The following is a 20438-nucleotide window of genomic DNA, read 5'->3' as shown; positions in this document are numbered from 1 at the left end:
TTGTTGCGTGTACAACTGAAAAGAAATACTTCATCAAAACTGCCATTTGGATTTTAAAAAATCCTTTTTTTCAGCTGGTCTGTGTGCAGAGGGATACCTGAGAGCGAGAACATCACTGTGTATGCATGTGTGTGTGGTGAGGATAATTTATCATATTTGAGTAAAAAAGACCCACAGATGAAGAAAACAAGACTCGTGCAATAATGTCAGAGGCATCACTGATCATTTTTGTTTCACTGTGTGTGTGTGTGTGTCCCACTCACTCATGCAGCTTCCAGTGGCCTCGGAGCAGATCCGTACTTGTAATTCTCACTGTAATCCCTGTTTTTCTGCTTTGTTTTCTCAAAGTGTAATAAACGCGCAGGGACATCTAACTGACATGTTCATGCTTGTGTGAGAGCTTACCAGAGTCAAACAAGTCTTCAGCATGTCGAACTCTATGTTTGGCTGTTGGTAAGTTAACCAATGGGGTTTACACACATCAGTCTCTTATTTCCTGTTGCAGTCGAGTGTGTCTCATCGAGTGATTGTGTTATTATCCAGGTGGTGCATTTTGCCTGGCTCATAGTAAATCAAACTATATTTGCAAACAGTTCTTTATTTACAGGGTTCTTGCACTACTGACACACTTCATAAGCACACACAGCCCAGATACACATGAAAATATTGTATATCTGAACAATAATGCAAAAAAAACCAGCAGTACACTGTCAGAGCTGGAAGACACGTCTACAGGAATGAAACCTTGATGAAAAAGAAAAAAAATCCTACAACTGTAAAATTTCCAGCCTTTCATGAATCAGCTGCAGCCTGCATGTAAAGTCTATCAGCGATTAAGATCTTCAGAGAGGTGTGGTTGGTGTGGAGGCCGTAGTGGGAACAGTCACTGGGTGCAGCCCCAAGTCCAGGGATGGAGTTTCATCTGTTGGAGGCGGGCTCTTTTTCTGCGCCTCCATCTTCTCTGTCAGCTGGGTGTAGAGCTCCTTCAGTGGCTCACTGCACTGTGAACACACAGCACACGTGTCAGCACATACAGTATACTGACATTCAACTCGCGTTCACACGTGTGTGTGCGTGTAAGACTACAATGATCACTGTCCGCATTTTAAAAATGAGTTAAAGTGCATCATCCTGTCCACACTCTATGCCCTTAATTTCATTCTGAATATGACAGCAAAGAATCGTGAATCTCATCTGTCAGCCTCTCTGATCCCCTGCTCGTACTGCTGCATCTCAGTCTGCAGCTCTGCTCCTCAGGCCTGACATCTGATTAGACTGCTCTGCTCCAGACGTCAATCTTTATGTACTCAGATTAGTTCTCCAGACTCTGAACCTTCTTCTCAGTTTATCTGGCTGCTCTGCACAGACAGCACCGACTCGCCCAGTTCACCTCTGCCTGTAATCTGCTCGGTCAGGGCTCAATATCCCATCTATGATCCTTTCAGCCTGGAATGATTATTTATCTTCTATCCAAGCACAGGCTGCTAGATGCTACATTAAAGACAACAGATGCCAATGTGGTGGATAACTGCTAAGAGTTAAACATCTAATGTCAGTTTGTGTGCCGACCAGGTTAACATTTATAACCTGTCAACCTAATAACTGTTCAACACTACAGTGCTGTTGAAAATGAAACTTTTTTCTACCTCTGAAATCCCTCCAAGTGTTGTTTAGGGTTATGAATGTTAATTAATTCTGCTCTTAGTGAGTAGAGGAGCTGTGTGTCTGTGTGCAGCGGCACAGTGCAAAGTGCAAATTTCAAAAACAGAAAGACTATTACGAGAAATGACAGCGAGGGGGAGGAAGTACACGCCACTGTGGTCGAGGAAGTTCTACAATGTTCTAAATGCTTAATCACTGGTCAGCTACCAGCAATTATTGATAAGTCACATTTTTGAATTAGATATAACTGTCATCTAAATATTCAAGTTCATCCTTACACACAGGTATTCGGGCCAGTTAAGATGCATATTTTGAAGGCGGAGTAAAAAATGAATGATGTGATCAACCATCATTGAACAGAGGGAGAGGCTCCAACACCAGCTGCCTGCCACCTGCAATGTAGCAAATGTACTCTTGAGAGTCCATCCCAGGCCCTTCAACCCCCACTCACACCTTTTGTCAGGTGACTTTAAGTGTTCGCATGACAGGGTGGGGTAATGTCTCACAATAGTTCTTCCCGAAACCTCTGGTGATAATGACCAGTGTTGTGCAAGTTACTTTGAAAGGGTAATTAATTATAGTTACTAATTACTTATTCAAAAAAGTACCTGAGTTAGTGACGGAGTTAAAATTAATTACTAGGAAAAGTAACTATTGCATTACTTTAGAAAAATATTTAACCCTCTGGGGTCCAGAGGCTGTTTTTGACCACTTTTGATGTTTCCTCCACATTTCACCTTTAAAAACTGTTTATTTGCCTTGTTTGGTGTCATCCTCACACAACCTCACGTGTCTGAATTTACAGTTATGTTTTCATTTTGATATACTGTATTAACACAACTGATCTGAAATCAGACAAAAAACATAAACTCTGAGTAGAAAAAAGTTTTTTACTGTAACAACCACAAACATGTTTAATGATCATATTTCAGAACTTTAAATGCAAATAAAATTGCAAATTTTAAAATCCTACGCACAAGTTTTGCAAACAACAAAGTTATTTGCAAACTTTTACCCTTTTTTAAATAAACATTTCAACCTATTTACAGAACAATCAGCTGTTCTGCATTAAATAAGACGCCACACAAATTATTTGTGCCACTCCAAAAAATAATTTCTGTCCACTTTAAGAGAACATCACAGCCTGATACCTGCAGGTCTGACATAAGGTCATAAGCAGAGAGGTCTCGCTGCGCTGTCCTTAGATATTAAACGTGACGAAACTATTCTGCGTATATCTTGTTTATCATGACTCTGGTTTTACGTGGACTATCAGCACAATTTAAAAACTGGTATATATCACCTTGTTGCTTTGTCATCGTGAAGTGGTCATGTGATTGTTTTGCCACGACTACTTTATTCTTCCAAACAGCAGCACTCATGCGATCGTTTTGCTCCCTTGTGCCAAAAAGTGGTTCAACACGAGGGTTTAAATGGAGCTCTCCACCTGAAACCTACCTGTTTTGGAGGGTCCAGCGTTTTCATTAAAGTTTCCATACATGATGGTAACACTTTGTGGTGTAGATGCAGTAACATCCTCAGGGTGTGTCTGTGGACATTTTCTTTACTGTAACGAATTCAGACAGTCGAGACAATCTTGGTTAAAACAACAACAACAACAAATCATGTGATGAGAGAAGGGTGTTTGCTCTTTGGGCAAAGACGTGTCAATCATGAGTCTTTAGCCAATGACAATCCTCTATTCTCTAACACTGAATGACCAACTGGAGAGCTGTTCACTGTGCTGTGACCTACGTAAAAGGGACTGTAGGGGGTGAGACCTATGCAGCACAGTTTATGCCACACTTGAAGGTGACTTGTGTGATTGCCTTGTTAGCTTCCTGTATTATGCTAACAGGAACTCACGTTTACATGCAGTATTATGTTCCACAGTTAAATTATGTCCTGATACACACAGAATAAATGATCTTTCCATGTTTTCATGCTTAAGGACATGGACTGGCAGTTTTGGGATGGCCCCTTTCAGCACCTGCTTACATCTTTAAAATCACTTTTAAACTTCTGTAAAACGTGTTTATAAGATGCTACAGAAATTAAATCTTTATTGTTAATATTGTCATCCATTAACCTTCCTAACTGCTCAGCGAATTTAGGCTGGTGGCGTTGAAAGGGGACGGTCAGCAGTTGGGGATCTGAAACTACTGAACCACTAAGCTTTCTGCTATTGTCAGAAGCTGGGTGGTAATAAGAGCTTTGTGTATTTTTAGTCAACTTTGGTGGTGTGGGATGAGAATGGGGATGTAGTCTTATACTGTAACACTGAGTCAACCTACCTGGAGAAAGATGTAAGGAGGAATCCATCAAAGACAACTGAACAAAACTCTTCTGATCCAAACTCATCAGAGAGAAGTGTGAGGTGTCCAGTCAGCAGGTGAAGGAAGATATCACCAAAAGCCATATCATTGTAGGTCTCCACTACGGGGGGACAAAAAAGGAAACACTTGTAAGACTCAAACTGTTCCTATAAAGTGGGATGGTCAGTCATTAACACACTGAATGTGAAGTTTCTGAATATATGTTCCTGGTGACTAATTTCTTAGTTGACTAAACTAGAAAAGCCTAAACATCGAAAGTGTCCTTACTCTACTGAAGAAACATTTCTGTTCAGCGAAATTAACATAGGGGTGAAACACGTGATTTCAGTTCACTGGCAATAAGTCCAGCAGCAGAAAAACTCTTTGACAACAGCAGATGTAGTGGGAACATAGACAGCGACTTGCAAGTTGATGTAGTCATGGGAAACGACTAATACATGGCTGACTTTGGGGTTGGGAACTATTTTATAATTGAAAATTATTCATTTCTTCCTCGTGTGTTTTAATTATGTTAGGAGGGTATTGTTCAGCAAACTCATGGTAAAAGTTCAACACAGACCAGTGGTGGCACTTTTGAGGGAGCACAGGGACCACGCCCTTAATTGTCATCTGACAGCTCTAAGGTAGGGACACACAGCATGTGCGTCCATCAGCTTTGTGACTGTCCTGTTTAGATCAGAACCGGCAGTTTTCATCAAGTTTCATCATCAAAACAAGAAACTGCTTCCTACTCCAACATGATGTTGTTTGCCACTACCTTATTGCTTCTGTTGTCTGGATACGTAACGACCTCGTCTTCCAGTCCCAACTTGCTAACAGCACCTCGCAGATATGCTGCCAAGTTTTCCTCTAATCCACAAATTAAAAGCATTGCTAATTTCCTTCAGTAATAAAAGGACAGATTTTTGACACACGACTCATTTGTCGTGGAATTTGAACAGCCTGCTGTTGCATACTTAGCTTCATTTCCTCTGTCAGTTTTGGTTGTGCTACAGTCTGCCAGGCACCGTGTATTCAGGCTCATTATATTTAATGAACTTTTGAAAGCCTCTGCATTCAACAACACTGAGTGAAATCTTCTGCTGTGATGAGCTACGGACTGTAGCATATTCAGGTAAACAATGTCATACTGGTGTGGCTAACGTTAGCAAAAGCTTTCTTTACATGAAAATGAACGTCCCCATGCCTGTGCTAAATATGTGTATTGCTCATGTTGAGTGTTGACAGCCAGTTTATTCTGACAAAGCCTAGATACAACTCTGTTTTCATTTTCTGGAGCAAACCACGTTAGGAGGGGTGCAGCTCCATCTGGGGGCAGAGGGCTACATAACAACTATGTACTGGCACTGGACAGCAATCAAAATATTAACGATCATATTACATGACTGGTGCGTCTGTTGCAGACTGCTGAAAATATTGTAGAGTAGTCGACTAATCGTGCACATCTTTGTTAATATTGTGATTTATTAACAAAACCATAAAACAAGCAACGTAACTGAGAGATCAGGTATAAGACTCAGTCACGTGAAAAAAAGGCAGTGATACTGCATTTTGACTCAAGTTACAGGATGAAATTGTTGTTATAGTTATAATTCAGACACTCACCAAGTGCAGGCAGCAACCGTTGTAAGGCATTCTTGTTCCTCAGTTTGGCGATGTGGAGGACATAGTAGAGACCCATTTCACAGGCCACTCTGTTCTCCTGCAGGTATCTGAGGGGGTAGGGAAACAATAACCTGCTACACCTCTGTGTGTGGTCCTGGAGACAACTACTGTCACCATTTGTTCAGCTTAGTGAACCGACTTAATGAATTGCCTCCACAAACGGATCCACCCACTAATTCACTACATCCCATTTCAAATTCCACCCAGGACAGAATCAGAATCAGAAAGACGTTATTTATCCCCAAGGGGCAATTAACATACAACAGAGCAGCATAACGTTGAAGATAAGGACAATAAGAGTGAGATAATAAATACACAGAATATACAGTTTAAAAATCAAAGTGACTGAAAGTGAATAAAGTGTCGGTAGTATATTATTCTATGTGTGTCATCGATAGTCTGGATGCCCTTGCATCATTAGGGCAAAGTGAACAGGCCAGCTACTGGTAGACAGAGCAGACCAGAATGACCAACCCGTGTACTTGTGTAGGAAAGCCTATGATTCAACCCAGGAATGCCTACAACTGCAAAGATTAACAAAACCCCAAGAGCCTTCAACAGTAATTCAGCGGGCATATGGAAAATGAGACTAAAGGCCAACTTCAAGCCAAAGCCTCCATCAAGTGCAGGATTTGCCAAAGAGATGCTCTGTCCCCACTGCTGTGCTGCATAGCTCCTCACTCAGGTCCTTAAATATGACAGGCTACAGACAGGCCACCTCCTCTACAGATGGTTGACTCCAACGTTATGCCAGAAATAAGTAAGACATCAATTCACTGATCCACAACACTTAGATAGACGGAGCTGTAGGGACTGCTCTGATAGAAGGCAACGCTGCAGACACTGAGGATCGTTATAAATACCTTGAAATCTGACAGGCAAATTTTAACCACAAAGAGGCCACTGGGAAAGATGCAACTACCAAACAGCTGCAGAGGAAGCACGAGATCTGTGGAACCAACACGTATGCCCTGCCAATCATCGGATGCTACTGATGCCTGGCCTGCTGGGATAATAAACTGACCCAAGGAGAAGTTGCTAGAAGCATAGAAGTCATTGTCATAAAGACAAACATGCCCAAGGTTTCAAGTAATGAAGTCAATGCAACTGATCTCTTACACCTCATACGTGGTTACATACATCATGTTACATCAACATCTCTATAGTTTATCATTTAAAACTACTGTCTCTGAGAAGAAAAATAAAGGAGCAGTACTAAAGACTTGTGGTTTATGATTTCTCACTTATGTTTGGTGATTTGTTTTGTACAAACATGTGAAGAATTGACATTTTATAGTTAAATTTAGAAGTGACCTACATTAGAGTCAGATGTGAGGGTTACCGTGGTAACAGTGCTTCTTACCTCCCGAGAAAGGAAGCTATGAGATGAAAGTACTGATGACAACCTGCGTTTGATGCAATATAACATCTGCCTCTCCTCTTTTGCTGCTGTGTTTTTACCTGTTGAAGGATTCAGGCAGGGTGGTGGGGTATGACAGCGAGCTCTTTTCTTCACTTGGGAGCTTCTGTTCCACAGTAAAGGTGTGATCATCCACAACCACTGACATCATTGCAGGCAAAAAGCGAGTAACCACTTCCAAATCCTGAGGGTGACATAAAAATACCAATAATGTCACGGTGACTTCTGCTGGACTGCTTTCCTGATACTTGCAGTGATATCTTTCAAAGTAATGTTTGAAATTATTACAATGGAGATTTATCATTTGCTGATTTGGATTACTGTAACCGGACAATATAAAAGACTTCAACAATGCGCATCATCACTTTTTAAAAGCAAAACGAGGAAGGAACGAGGCACGTGCAGAGGTAAAGAGGAGGTGGAGAAGCAGCTTTCCCTGTTGCTGTTACAGTACAAACAGGGTGCAGAAAATGCCAAATATAAACTCAGGTTGCATTAGAGTGCTCTTGGTGCTTCTAAAATGTTTTTATTACGGGGTAGGGCTCCCATCTCTGATGAATTGAGACACCTAAGTCAGCCAAAGTGGCTGCATTGGTCACTCTGACAAGAACAGCAGACCCAAGCTGATCCCAGAAACATTCAATGGGGTTGAACCTGCATGCAGGCCACTTCATTCTCTCCACTCCCAAATAGTGGATGTAGTCTTTGAGATTGCCTCCAGTGATGACAAGCTAAATTTCCAGTGACAGAGATGCTGCCCCGTGCCATCACAAGTGCCATAGGCAGAATCTGGACTCACTGCTGAACATAATGTTCCTCCACAAGTTCCCAGCATATATTACCATCACCAGTACAAATGGACCTGACAGTGAAAGGCAGTGAATGGCGATTGGATGTGTGCAGTCTGTTCTGGATAGTCTGGGTAGAGGGATAATCTCAGCATATCTGTAGAAGACTGTCTATGGTTCCTAAGTGCTGAGAGGGTAAGGATACAGTCGTTGCGTTGTCTCCTCGGACACCCACTTTGCAGCCTATTTCTGACATCTCACGTTACACTGGAGCTGGGCCTTCAATTGGAGATGGTACTAGGGTTCACTTCAAATAATGCTGCAAATTGGTTTTGGGGAACACCAGCTTGAAGTTGCCATATGGCACAGGGCATAACCAGATTGGCATGCAGGGTCCATGCTCACAGGTACAAACCAGGCATCTGACTATCAGCACCTGGGGTACCAGAAGCTCAAGACAAGAGTCAATAGAAGAATTAGCTGTATGGCACTGGTAGAGAAGATTTGCCACATTTTAGGTGCAACCCACAGTCAACTTTGCTGCTCAACCTATTAATGGATTGGCCTTACAAATGTGGCACAATGTAATGGGACATAAATAGGCTTTCCAACAGCATAAGATTTAGGGCGAAGAAGCATTCTTACAAGAAAGAAATAACTGACTAAACACGAATGATCTTACTTTTTGTGGTAAGTGTATTTAGTTCTGTGTCAAGAAATCAAGGTTTATTGAGATATTCAAGTTCATGAGCTGTGTAGCTCTGCCTATAACACAATGCAAGGACGGCATGAGGGAAGTAATTATTGAGTCACTAGGGCCATGACCTTCTAAAATTTTGGAATTGAAAATATGAGTTACAGGTGTAGTGACCACATCAGCACTGCGATGGAGACATGCGTCTAAACTGTCTTCGCCCCTACACTTCTATGGGATTGAGGCAGCTAGTTTATTGTAGACTAAAAGAGAATTTGTTGTCATAGCTTTCAGTACTTGTTGAGAAAACAAGTATTGAAATATATATTACATACGACTATTATTGTAAGATTATCAGTATTTTAAAAACCATTTCTTATTATCTGTCGACAGTTGACATTAAATACCATGAATTGGATAAATTACTCAATTTAATACATTTTCATAATGCAATCAAAGGTTAGACAGCAAATTATTTTATAATTCTAATGATCATTTCTGAGTACTGCTGGCCAAATAAGTGCTTCTCATCCACTGTAAAAGCCAATGCGCAGAACCATGAGTTTATTTTAGATCAGTCCGTTTGGCCTGTCTTAAGCATCTATTAATTCCCTCCAATCTGTCCAAAAATGTTCTCAAAGGTTCTGCACTGGCTTCCTGTAACATTGAGATTTCTGTTTCACATCTTGGTTCTTACTTCTATACCCTTACAAGGCGAGGCTCCCTCCTACATCCTTGATCCACTCCACTCCTATTCTCATGTCTACAAATAAAATTCTTCTTGTTGTCCCGCACACCTGTCTGAAATCTATGGGGGACTGTGCATCCCAAACTACTGAATAGCTTACCACCCTCTCTTCGTACCACAGCCTCTGTGTTAAAAAACAGTTTAAAACTCATCTGTTTGGCGTTTGGCTCATATTTCATGTTCTGTGTTGTTTTACAAGTTCATACATGTTCATTTTGTCCTTAGACAAGCTGGTTATTGAAACCTCTGTAAAGCCCACTGTGACTGGTTTCTTGCCTTTCAAAGGCCTATATGGTATGAATACATTTTACTTTTTTTTTTTATTAACCGAAAGAAATTCAAATCAAATAGAAATCAAACTAAAGGAATTTGCTTCAGTTTGATTTATAGCTGGTTTAAATAAAAATACAGATTTTTCCAGAGACACTACAATACTGTGAGTAACAATATTTACGTACACAGCAGGTCCCCTGTTTTCTAATCAGTGAAAGCAAAAACTTGATGCACAGATTCAGATAAACCTGTGTTGTCGGCATTTACGCACCAAACGAGGCTCTTTGAAGACCTGACTGTCAATCATGTCCCAGGCTCCTTGACCCAGTGAGAGCATCCTCAGCAGAAGCATCAGGTCAGGACTATCCTGTGAGCAAAAACATACGACATGAGACTGTTATCAAAAATGCTGCCCCATCACAGTATATGTATGTGGGTACAGACAACTAGTAATTAGCATTAGACAACATTTAAAATTAGAGATGCACTGCTGAACAGCATTGAAATATTATGTTTAACCTAAATTAGTGCATGAATTTTGTTTCTTATTTCGACTAGTTTAAAACAAGCCCACATTCAACATAACATTAGCTCACTAACTGAAACTGATTTTAAAAACATAACATGTACTGGGGCAGTAATGGTGTTGTCGTGGTTAGCACAGTTGCCTCACAGTAAGAAGGTCCAGTGTTCAAATCCTGCTTTGGCCTTTATGAGTTTGCATGTTCTCTCCTGGTATTCCAGCTTCCTGCCCCCAAGGATAACTGGTGAATCCAAATGTGAGTGTGAATGGTTGTCTGTTTCTGTCAGTGGCTGCATGAATTAAATGCACCGCTCTGACTGCTTGCTTAAAATCAACCATTTTTACACTGTTGTATTTTCTTCTTTTACTGAAATAACCTCACAACCTTAGGGAATTATTGTGTTTTGGGTTTATTTCAACTTTCTGTGTTGCACAACTAAAACTTGCACTTAGAGTGGCACTGTTTCATCGTCTAAACTTCTAAATGTGCCTCCCTTCCTTTTCTTCGCCACATTGCGTGTTTTTGCTGTATCACCCCAAAGTTGTCAGTCAGTATAATACCACAAATTGTCAGCACAATTGTGTATCACTTCTTCTGTTTCTCATGCACAGTATACTCACTCGTGGTAAAGCATCCTGACTCAGCAGCTCTTGCAGGTTCCTCATGATACTCAAGACTAGGGTGTTGCAGGCAAACGGGTCACACAGGATCATAGACAGGTCCCTGCAATGCACAATGATCAAAACATTATTTTGTGCATCTACCAATGATCAGCAACTATTTTCATAAACCAGCTCCTCGTCTGTTACCCAAGGACTTGCTCTTGTCCTTTCTTCACTCCATCCAGGAAACCCTGTAACTCTCTGGCTCGCTTACCATCCACAAACTTCTCACGGATACAGGCATCTAAACACCAAGTGAACTGTCAAAGTGCACAAAACAAACGAGAAGAACCCATTCAACACACAAAGTAAAATACACTGGAGATGTGATTAGGGACTTTATTTACCACCAGTATCTGTGCCCTCACCTTATGGCAGGGATCCACCGAGCAGATCTCACTGATGTCCAGGTCATGAAGAGACATGAGCAGTTCTGCTCTCAGGGTGCAGTAGTGGACATTCCGGGTTCGCAGAAAGAGAGTTCGTAAAAACTGCAGCACCATGTCATACAGTTTCACATTCTTCCCGATCATCTGAGTCAGCTTTAGAACCACCTACAGTACATAGACAACAGGAATAGTCAGCAAAGGGAATTCCAAAACAGGAGCTGTATATAATTTACATGCTCCTGAGAACCCCAGACCTTTGACTAAGAATGCCAAGTTATTTTTACTCTCCCCTAAATACAGCACTTTCATCAACTATTTAGACCTGCTGTTTCGAACATTAATGATGGGATTTCCGGCTCTTTTTAGAGGACCGGCTCTTCGGGTTGTTTTGTTGCTTTAATTTATTATCAACAACAATATAAAATTATGCACAAAAGGAATTACTAATGTAAAAAAATTTGGTTTTATTTATATAATAGGGGTGCAACGATACACAAAATTCACGGTTCGGTTCGGTTCGATACTTTGGTGTCACGGTTCGATATTTTTTCGATACAAAAAAATGTTCATGCCTTTTTAATTTGTCATTTATTAAAATTATAAATATATATTTTAACTCAAAAGTACAGTTTTTAAATTTAACCCTAACCCTTGTGCGCGTTTTTTATTTTGACAGCGAATGCGCATCAGTGCTGTCGCTCTCTATACACAGTTCGCGCGATTGCAAAGTGAAAGCAAAAAAACAAGCGCAAATTCAAACGCGATTTCAATATGTCACATATTGACAGTGGCTCACCGATGCCAATGACATAATTACCCAGCTACATTTCCGAAAGAATGCAAAAGCATTGACATATATTTTTCCTACAATAGCCCGACGGGCAGGGCAGAGATAGATTTTGGTAGCCCGACTGAAAAAATCGCTAGCCCGGGGACGTTGGGCTAGCGATATTGCGAGCCCTGTATCTGATTGAGGAATCACTCATCTTTGGAAAAGAGAGTTTATTACAGAGAAATGTCTCTTTCCAAAATAAAAGCTATACTATCCGCTTCTTCTGGGCTATATTCTCAGCAGCATATTAAACAGCTGTCTAAATGACTCGGCTAAAGTTAGTAGCATGCTTGTTGTTTTTGTCTTTGCACTAGGATGATGTCTGCGTAAATGTGCAGTCATATTCGTTGTGTTCCCACTAGTGCTTTCAGGTTAATCTCGTTGAAATGACCTTAACACCACAACACGGCAAATCTCCGTTAATGAGCTACCGCCGATCGCCCCGTGCGTGGGGCTAGACGGCCAACACGTTAACGAGCTAACTGCGCTAACACACTAGTTCCCACCCATGTAATTGAGCATTGCGTGGCACATCCAACATACTGTTTTACTTTAGTCCATGACGCGCTTACCTTCAGGGTCATACGTCACATGAAAACCAAAATAATTCCAAATGCCAGATCTGAATGAGGGTGGGGGAGGTCCATCTTGCAAGGAGAGCTTAACTTCTGTCTCGCTAGCTTGCCCTGCGCTCTTCCTTCTGACGATGCTGTCTGTGTTGAGCGCTCAGTGGATCTGCGTTCGACTACTCCGCCTAGGCTGCACTGTCGACCCTAGGCGGAGTAGTCGAACGCAGATTCACTGAGCGCTCAACACAGACAGCATCGTCAGAAGGAAAGTTGATAAAATAAATTACAAATTTTGTATTGTTCGATACATATGCGTACCGAACCGAAAGCACTGTATCGAACGGTTCAATATCGATACGAATATCGTTGCACCCCTATTATATATGTTTATATATAAATATATACGGTGGCCCCTAGAGAAAAAAAACACGTACAAACTCCAGAGCACATTGTTTTGGAAGTTCAATTAATGCTAGCAGAGCTACCTAGATCACTTAAATTACACAATTGAAAGCATATGTGTATTGTTTGTGTATTTATACACAAACACTCATATATATTCAAATAATTAAAAAAAGAAGAAGAGTTAATTTACCTGTTACTACCACACACCAAATTCAGTCGTTGGTACTTGCTGGCTTGTGTAGCCACGAGGTAACAAAAGCTCAACACTGCCCCCTAGCATCCTGGAGCACTTCTGTTGTGTTTTGGAGTTTGTGCGCATTTTGGAGGTTTCACGTGCTTCAGAATTTGTATGTGTTCTGGAGTTTGTACGTGCTTTGTCTGTAGGGGCCACCGTAAATATACTTGTATTTATTCACACCACATGAAATGTAATAAATAAATCATATAATACAAAAACCAACTAGTTACATTTCAACTTTTAACTATTTAAATGCATGAATAAACTTACTGAATCCTTTATCATCTGCAACTGAAAATAGTTGTGGATGATTACTATACCTTTCTAATGTGACCTTGTTGTCCCTGGTTGTCTGTTTCTGTCAGTGGCTGCATGAATTAAATGCACCGCTCTGACTGCTTGCTTAAAATCAACCATTTTTACACTGTTGTATTTTCTTCTTTTACTGAAATAACCTCACAACCTTAAACATAATATGACACTGCAGAATAACTGCAGGGAATTATTGTGTTTTGGGTTTATTTCAACTTTCTGTGTTGCACAACTAAAACTTGCACTTAGAGTGGCACTGTTTCATCGTCTAAACTTCTAAATGTGCTTCCCTTCCTTTTCTTCGCCACATTGCGTGTTTTTGCTGTATCACCCCAAAGTTGTCAGTCAGTATAATACCACAAATTGTCAGCACAATTGTGTATCACTTCTTCTGTTTCTCATGCACAGTATACTCACTCGTGGTAAAGCATCCTGACTCAGCAGCTCTTGCAGGTTCCTCATGATACTCAAGACTAGGGTGTTGCAGGCAAACGGCTTAAGCTTAAGGAAAGCTCTCTTTCTCTCTCTCTCCCTCCCGCTCTGTTCCTGTGCTACTGTGAGTGTAACTACCGCCCCTCCCCCCTCTGCCCAGTGCAAAGCACAAGGCTGATGTGCGGAGTGAAGCGGGAAAAAGTGCGAGAGAGAGAGAGAGAGAAAGAAGAAAAAACCACAGCTCCCAATAAGGAGCCGGCTCACGTCGTTCACTTCAGAGATCCGGCTCCAAGAGCCATTTCGTTCGTGACCGACACATCACTATTGAACATTTAAGAGTTTCCTATGCATCTTTGGTGACGTTATTTTCTCTTTCATTGCTTTTCAGTGCCTATGCCTTTCTTCTAATTCCACTGTCAGAACTGCTAAGAATTGTTAACAAAATAATTTCAGAGTGACGATGCTAGCACCCAATAGTTACAACCAGGTACAGCACGATCCATAATCCTGACTTATTCTAACATATTGACTTTAGTCATCTGTAACTCATGTTACAATGGTACAATGCAAACATAACTAGCATTTGACTTCTACAGATTGATAACACCGTGGCAAGGTGCCAGCTAGCTGCATGTTGTGCAAGACACATTATGAAAAGCACATACAACATAACAGGACAACAGGACAGGCAAGTCCTCTGTATGTCTCTCAACTAATTTGGTCCATGACAGCTTGCACACAATATGTCAACATGAGCCATATGCAAAGCGAAAGTAACAGAAGGTTGACTGGAGCTTGCTTATTGGATGACACCCGTGCAAGTAAAGAAGTTGCACCAAACTTCTTTTCTTTTAAATAAATGAATCTGATTCACAGCTGTGGGGACTGGGACACTAATCAGATCTAAGGACGGCCAAACAGACAATGCACATGGCCTGAGACGAGAGCTATAGAAGCCTGTCGACCTAAACAACACTACAGTGGCTTTTACTGTCTGTGAATGGTGCAAAAGAAGCCCACCATTGGCTGGGACCACCACTATGTTTTCTCAGGACTGCATTCTCAGCCCCTACTGTACGCCCTGTACACCTATGACTGCACACCAACCCACCCAACCAACATCATCGTCAAGTATGCCGATGGAGATCAGACAGCGCAGAGGGCGGAGATAGAAAACTTGCTCCGCTAGTGCTCCGAAAATACCCTGAAGTTGAATGTCCTTAAAACAAAAGAACTCATAACTTCAGGAGGCACAGACAGGTCCACTACCCTCTTATTATAAATGGAGAATGGGTGGAATCTGTCCAAGAAATGTCCAGATTGTAATGGCTGCTAAAGGAGCTTAAGGAAATTAAAATTGTGTTACATTGTTTAGTCTGAAATAAATCTGAAGCCAGTGTTATTGTGCTCTGCAACTCACCTCGCCTTGGCGTCGTGTTTTTGGAGAAGGGCTGAAGAAATTGTGCAGGATGGAGAGGTCGCTGCTGAACAGAGCTGCTTCCTTCTCCACAATGTACTGTTTTAGGAGAGGTGAGACTTCATCCCCAAACAGAGCCTGGTTGTCCTGCCAGATCTGCCTTTTTACCTCTACTGCACACACCTTGTAGAGCTCTTTGTCAGCCATCACCATCTTTAGTTTCTTCTCTGGCACCTGCAGGAAGAAGCAAGCAATAAAGGTTAAAAAGAGGTCCGCCTAAAACGGATCCTTGGCTTCTTGTCAAAACTATATTTTCTCATGTACTGCTTACAACATTCCCCTCCCTTACTACGAGCATCAGCTAATGCTGGAGACTGAAGTTAGTTAACTTCTCCAGTTTGCACGATGGCTGATTATTTCTATGCTGTACCAGTGTCTGGCAATAGTAGACACTCACAGTGATTGTTCTGTGGGAATTAAAGAGAGTTGGCCAAGAAACAAATGCAGCATGTCTTAGGTTATTCTCACACCTGCGGTATTTAATCTCTTTAAATCAAACTCCCCCCACCTCCCTCCCACCGAGGCTCTTTGGAGGATGTGGTCTGAGTATGGTTCCAAATGAACTCCAGAGTGCTTTGTTTATGGTGTGAAAGTGATCCGAGCCCAATCCAACTCCCAGGTGATAGTTTAAACTAAAATAAATCCCTTAGCCACATTTGCTTTGTATTTTCAATGCAGGATTAATTACGGATGAAATTATTAATCCTTTCAATTAAGGATCAATTCCTATAACGGATAATGGTTGAAATACTTGCCTTAGGTAGATGCTTCAGGACCTGCATCACCACCGGCTGAATAGATGGCATTTTAACAAGTGGGAAGCTCTTCTCGAGCAGCTCTTCAAGCTTCCTGTATCTATAGATAGAAGAAAAGAGCAAAAAAAAAAAAAAAGTCATAAAAACACTGGTTCCCTCAGCAAGCATACAAATAAATTAAAAAAACCAAAACACAACCAATCACAGACCTGTCCTCCTCCTTCCCCTCGGCTATGACGGCAACTCGCTCCATCAGCTTTTCTCTAAGCTCATCAAAGACAGACTGGTGGAACTCAAGCCGAGGCGTGCCATGGAGATCGAGAAAAGGAAGAGCAGACTGGAGCGTTGGCAGCAAGATTCCATTTTCCATCTGCAATAATGTAACATGTCAAGGACTCATCAGGAATTAGTTCTAGCCGTGCAGCTACTCTATTCAAAGTCAGCTTACCCATAAGGGCACACACCTGTAAAACATGGCCAACCACATTTTATACTCCATGATATGGTTCATATAATACGGGCTTTAAATGGTCCACAAAGTATTAAATGTAAGTTAAATATGAAATGTAAATTGCATAAATGAATAAACTTAGTAGGTTTATTGACTCTTTGCCTAAAAATGTAAACAGAAAAAAGAATTAAGCACGTCAGGAGAAGAAATACACCATGTTTTCATTTTGAATATTTTGATTTGAAACCGAACTGAGAGCTGAATAACAAATCAACTTTAACTGTGCTATAATGGCTACACGACATGGGCATAGCCTATATGCATAATAGGAACATATGTCTGTAAAAAACGGCAACTTATTGTAGGTTGTCCAGAAAAAGAATTATTCTCATATTCCCCCATACATTTGTTAGTCATCTGAATTATAACGTTTAGGGAAATCCCTTATAAAAAAATTTCAATCAATATGTCATGTTTTTGTTAAACAAAATTTAATTGTTATCACTGACCAAAGTAAGTTTGGTGATGGCCGTTTTGTTTTTCACATCGCCTTTGGAAATATCCTTTTTTCCCTGATGACCAGTCAAAAACCTAAATATTTTGAGCTTAGCATGAAAAAAATGCAAAAAAACAAACAAACAAACACCCGACAAAGCCACAAACACTCAGTATTACCAGTGAATGCTGAGGATTGGTGTTTGAAAAGCTCAAATAAACAGTTACTGAATTTGTTGCAAGTGAATCTGAATTTGATTAAATCGCTGATTTTCTGTAGCTCTGTCATAATGGTTGGTATCTGGGAAAATAATAAAACTGCCTCAGCATGTTCCCAAGCTGAAAATGTTCAAGATTGTTAAAGCTCTGATAAGAGAGACTACGTTTAATGCAAACGTAGTCTCTCTTATGAGTTGGCAAATCTGATCAAACTGACAAAAACACAAACACAGGATATTTCTATTTTAATCATGTTAGATTTTAATTTACATTGTAACACCTCTGAAAACCTAAGGTATTACCTATGTTGTAACTTGACATGCTCCGCCCTAAAAATCACACTTACTTCAGTTACTGTGATCGGTTGATTCAGCACTGTTCATTCTCCCTTCAAATTTCTAGCTACTTTTTGGCTGCAGTGTTTTAATTTATCAGTGAAAGAATAACTATGATCATCTCAATATAGGAAATAATAAACAAAGCATCATTACAAGGACTTACAGATGTCAGCAAAGACTAGTGAAGCTATTGGAAGGAACATGAGGGGATGTACAAAGAAGTGGAAAAACTTGAGGGACAAATGTGTTTACTCCTAAAAAAAACTGAGGACAAAAAAAAAAAGAGACCCAGGAGGGAAAAATGTTGGCGCATCTTATTTCAAAGATTCACCGCAGATGTGGACAAGATGATAAACTTTAACTTTTCTACTTTTACAATCATTTATTAAAATGTATTTCTTATTTTACTACAGCCAGTCTCTTCATGACCTGGACATCAGTGAGATCTGCAGCTTTAAACTGCAGGCAATCACTGGTTCAGTGAGTTTCACAGTCACTGGACTTCTTTAAGTTTCTTGAAGATGTTTTGTTCATGTTTCTCTCATCCAAGAAGCTTCTTCAGTTTTCTGAAATAGTTCCCTGAACTGAAGAAGCTTCTTGGATGAAAGGTGATCTTCAAGAAACTTTTATTTCCAAGCTCCTAGATTACCATGACCTGGGTGACTGAGAACCTACAGAGACTCTTCTATGAAACAAATTACACATGCAACGGGCCTTATAAGACAGTGATTATATACTCTCGTGGACACTGCGTGGATAGTGCTCATCTTTTTGACTGCACAAGACTATTACATCTGTGCAATTTTAAGGACAAGCGACATAGCTGGAATTTACAAATCAGCAGGGGCAGAAATGTGCAAAAGATGGAGTTAGCCACATCACCTGCTAGTTATCAATCCGACGTTCTGAACCACGCTGTTCAGTGCCATGGAGAGACACTGCATGCTCATATCTTAGTCGGTTATGGGACATGAATATCAGGCTGTATTAAATAAAACTGAAACTAGATACTGAGCCCATGAATCACCCAGTAAAGTGTCTATTGAGGACACAAATCAAAGAAGTTTAATGGTTGCTTTCCCATAAATGTCTACAACCAAAGGTATTGCCCCAAGGTGTCTATGTAAAAGAATGCAGGTTTAGATATGGTAGAGCCATTACTCTTAATCCCACTATACAATGTTCCTTCCTGTTAAAAACAAGTTTTTCCTTCCTACTGTTGCCATAAAGAGTGTCTGTGACATCCCTAATACTTAGGGAAGATTGACTTGAGTACAAATCTTTTTAAATATCTTTTTTTTTTAAAAATGGGACTAAATCTTCTCAACCTCTTCTACGCAAAAAAATAAATAAATAAATAAATAAAAATTAAAAATGCACAAATCACGACAGGGGCAGGAATCTGTTTTTTGCTGTATCTCCATGGGGCCCAGTCTGGGTTATCTCCTGAGCACCGATATAAAACCGAAAGGCCAAATAGCACGATTACTGGTTTCACTTTTCACATGACAAAAGTATGCCCATTTTTCATATACAGTCTATGGTTTGTGCTCAAACTGTATTACCTATTTAAGACAATAAATAGCTGTTCAAACTCTCTAAAGCTCTAAGTTGTCGTCGACTTATATCACCTACTCTCACCTCATGGAGGTAAAAACACTCCAAACACACCACAAACAAACACAACAGAACGGCATACGTTCTGTGCATTGTGAGATTGTCTGCCATCTCCAATCCTCTCTCCTGCTTTTACAGATCTGGCGGGAGAGATCCGAATAAAGGGCGAGAAGGCGATGAAAATCCTGCATTTTGATTTTTTTTTTAAATGCAGGATATTAGCTCAAAAATATGAACTTGAAGTAGAGAGCAATTTTCATTGACCATTTCTCCCACTTTCTCTTTTTGCAATCTGTGTTGTTTTGTTGTTGTTTATCGCTACAACAGTGATGAAAATAGCTTGGTAGGAAACAACGAAGAACGGTGACTAGCTTTGGGTGGTTAAGAACATACGTTATCGTTTGTTTATCAATCCGGGAACGCTTATTTACCGTTAGTCGAAATGTACACTCTATCACTCGAAGCATTAAGCTGTTGGGTGTTACCTGAAACTGATCGATGGCTTTCAGCGGCTCTGTGCAGTTAGTGAGAGTTTCTTTAAGATCCTCTCCGTTGGATATACCAAGCTCAGGCAGCCCCGCGAACATCGTGCTTTCAGTTTAAGCATCAATTAAATTATCTGAGTCAAATCGATGTCTTCTGGCGGGAGTTTAGTCAACAAAAGTAAATTCCTTCTGCAGAAAACAACACATTCGCCTTTTCAGTGAGAGCTTCCTGTGTTGCAACTTTGTAAACACTCCGCCAGAAACATCCGCGATGAAACGTTCCAGCGTGCTCTGCGGTAAAAGGGCGAGCATCAAGGGTTCGATTGCAAGCTGCGGAGAAGCGCGAACGTACAGAGAGCTGATGTAAAACCGAGTGTTAAAAGTGTCCACTGCATTTACTGTCTGTGCCTTTCATGCTGTGTTTTTGTTCGCGGTGAACTCAGCTGAAGCTGTCTGCTCTATTTCAAACTCCCTTTGCTCCACCGTAAATTGGCCGTACTCACAAACATGGGAAGATTCTATTGTGGCAAAGATCGTGGTAGAAGTATAATTACCTCGGGAAAATACGTTTAAAGTTTTATTTAAAGTCTCATATAAAGTCATTTTTAAATGCTTAACTAAAGAGATCAAAAAGCATATTTGCAGACTCATA

At 40.6% G+C, this 20438-nt stretch overlaps 1 protein-coding gene across 1 annotated transcript; it reads right to left on the bottom strand.

Annotated features, from left to right (window-relative positions):
* Window positions 1-582: 582 nt before the first annotated feature.
* Window positions 583-20059, bottom strand: nelfb (negative elongation factor complex member B). The gene is made up of 13 exons (XM_004558586.5): window positions 19787-20059; window positions 16391-16551; window positions 16182-16281; window positions 15370-15600; window positions 11141-11326; window positions 10920-11032; window positions 10731-10833; window positions 9858-9953; window positions 7125-7267; window positions 5604-5710; window positions 3957-4098; window positions 3121-3229; window positions 583-1001 (listed from the first exon to the last, which is right to left on the bottom strand). The coding sequence occupies exons 1-13, from the start codon at window positions 19886-19888 to the stop codon at window positions 843-845; spliced, it is 1752 nt and encodes a 583-aa protein (XP_004558643.1). The 5' UTR covers window positions 19889-20059; the 3' UTR covers window positions 583-842.
* Window positions 20060-20438: the final 379 nt, after the last annotated feature.

The sequence above is a fragment of the Maylandia zebra genome, linkage group LG12 (assembly GCF_041146795.1).
Source record: "Maylandia zebra isolate NMK-2024a linkage group LG12, Mzebra_GT3a, whole genome shotgun sequence".
Taxonomy (NCBI): Eukaryota; Metazoa; Chordata; class Actinopteri; order Cichliformes; family Cichlidae; genus Maylandia; species Maylandia zebra.
Note: the sequence above shows the minus strand (reverse complement) of the source record. Positions and strands in the feature narration are given on the sequence as shown.

Excerpts from the sequence above, each read along its gene's own strand:
- nelfb (XM_004558586.5), bottom strand. The coding sequence starts at position 19,888 with ATGTTCGCGGGGCTGCCTGAGCTTGGTATATCCAACGGAGAGGATCTT. Across the intron at positions 7,268-9,857 it reads TCTTCAAAGAGCCTCGTTTG|GATTTGGAAGTGGTTACTCG; the intron begins GTGCGTAAATGC and ends TGTCACCCTCAG. Across the intron at positions 5,711-7,124 it reads CTGCCTGAATCCTTCAACAG|ATACCTGCAGGAGAACAGAG; the intron begins GTAAAAACACAG and ends CTACCCCCTCAG.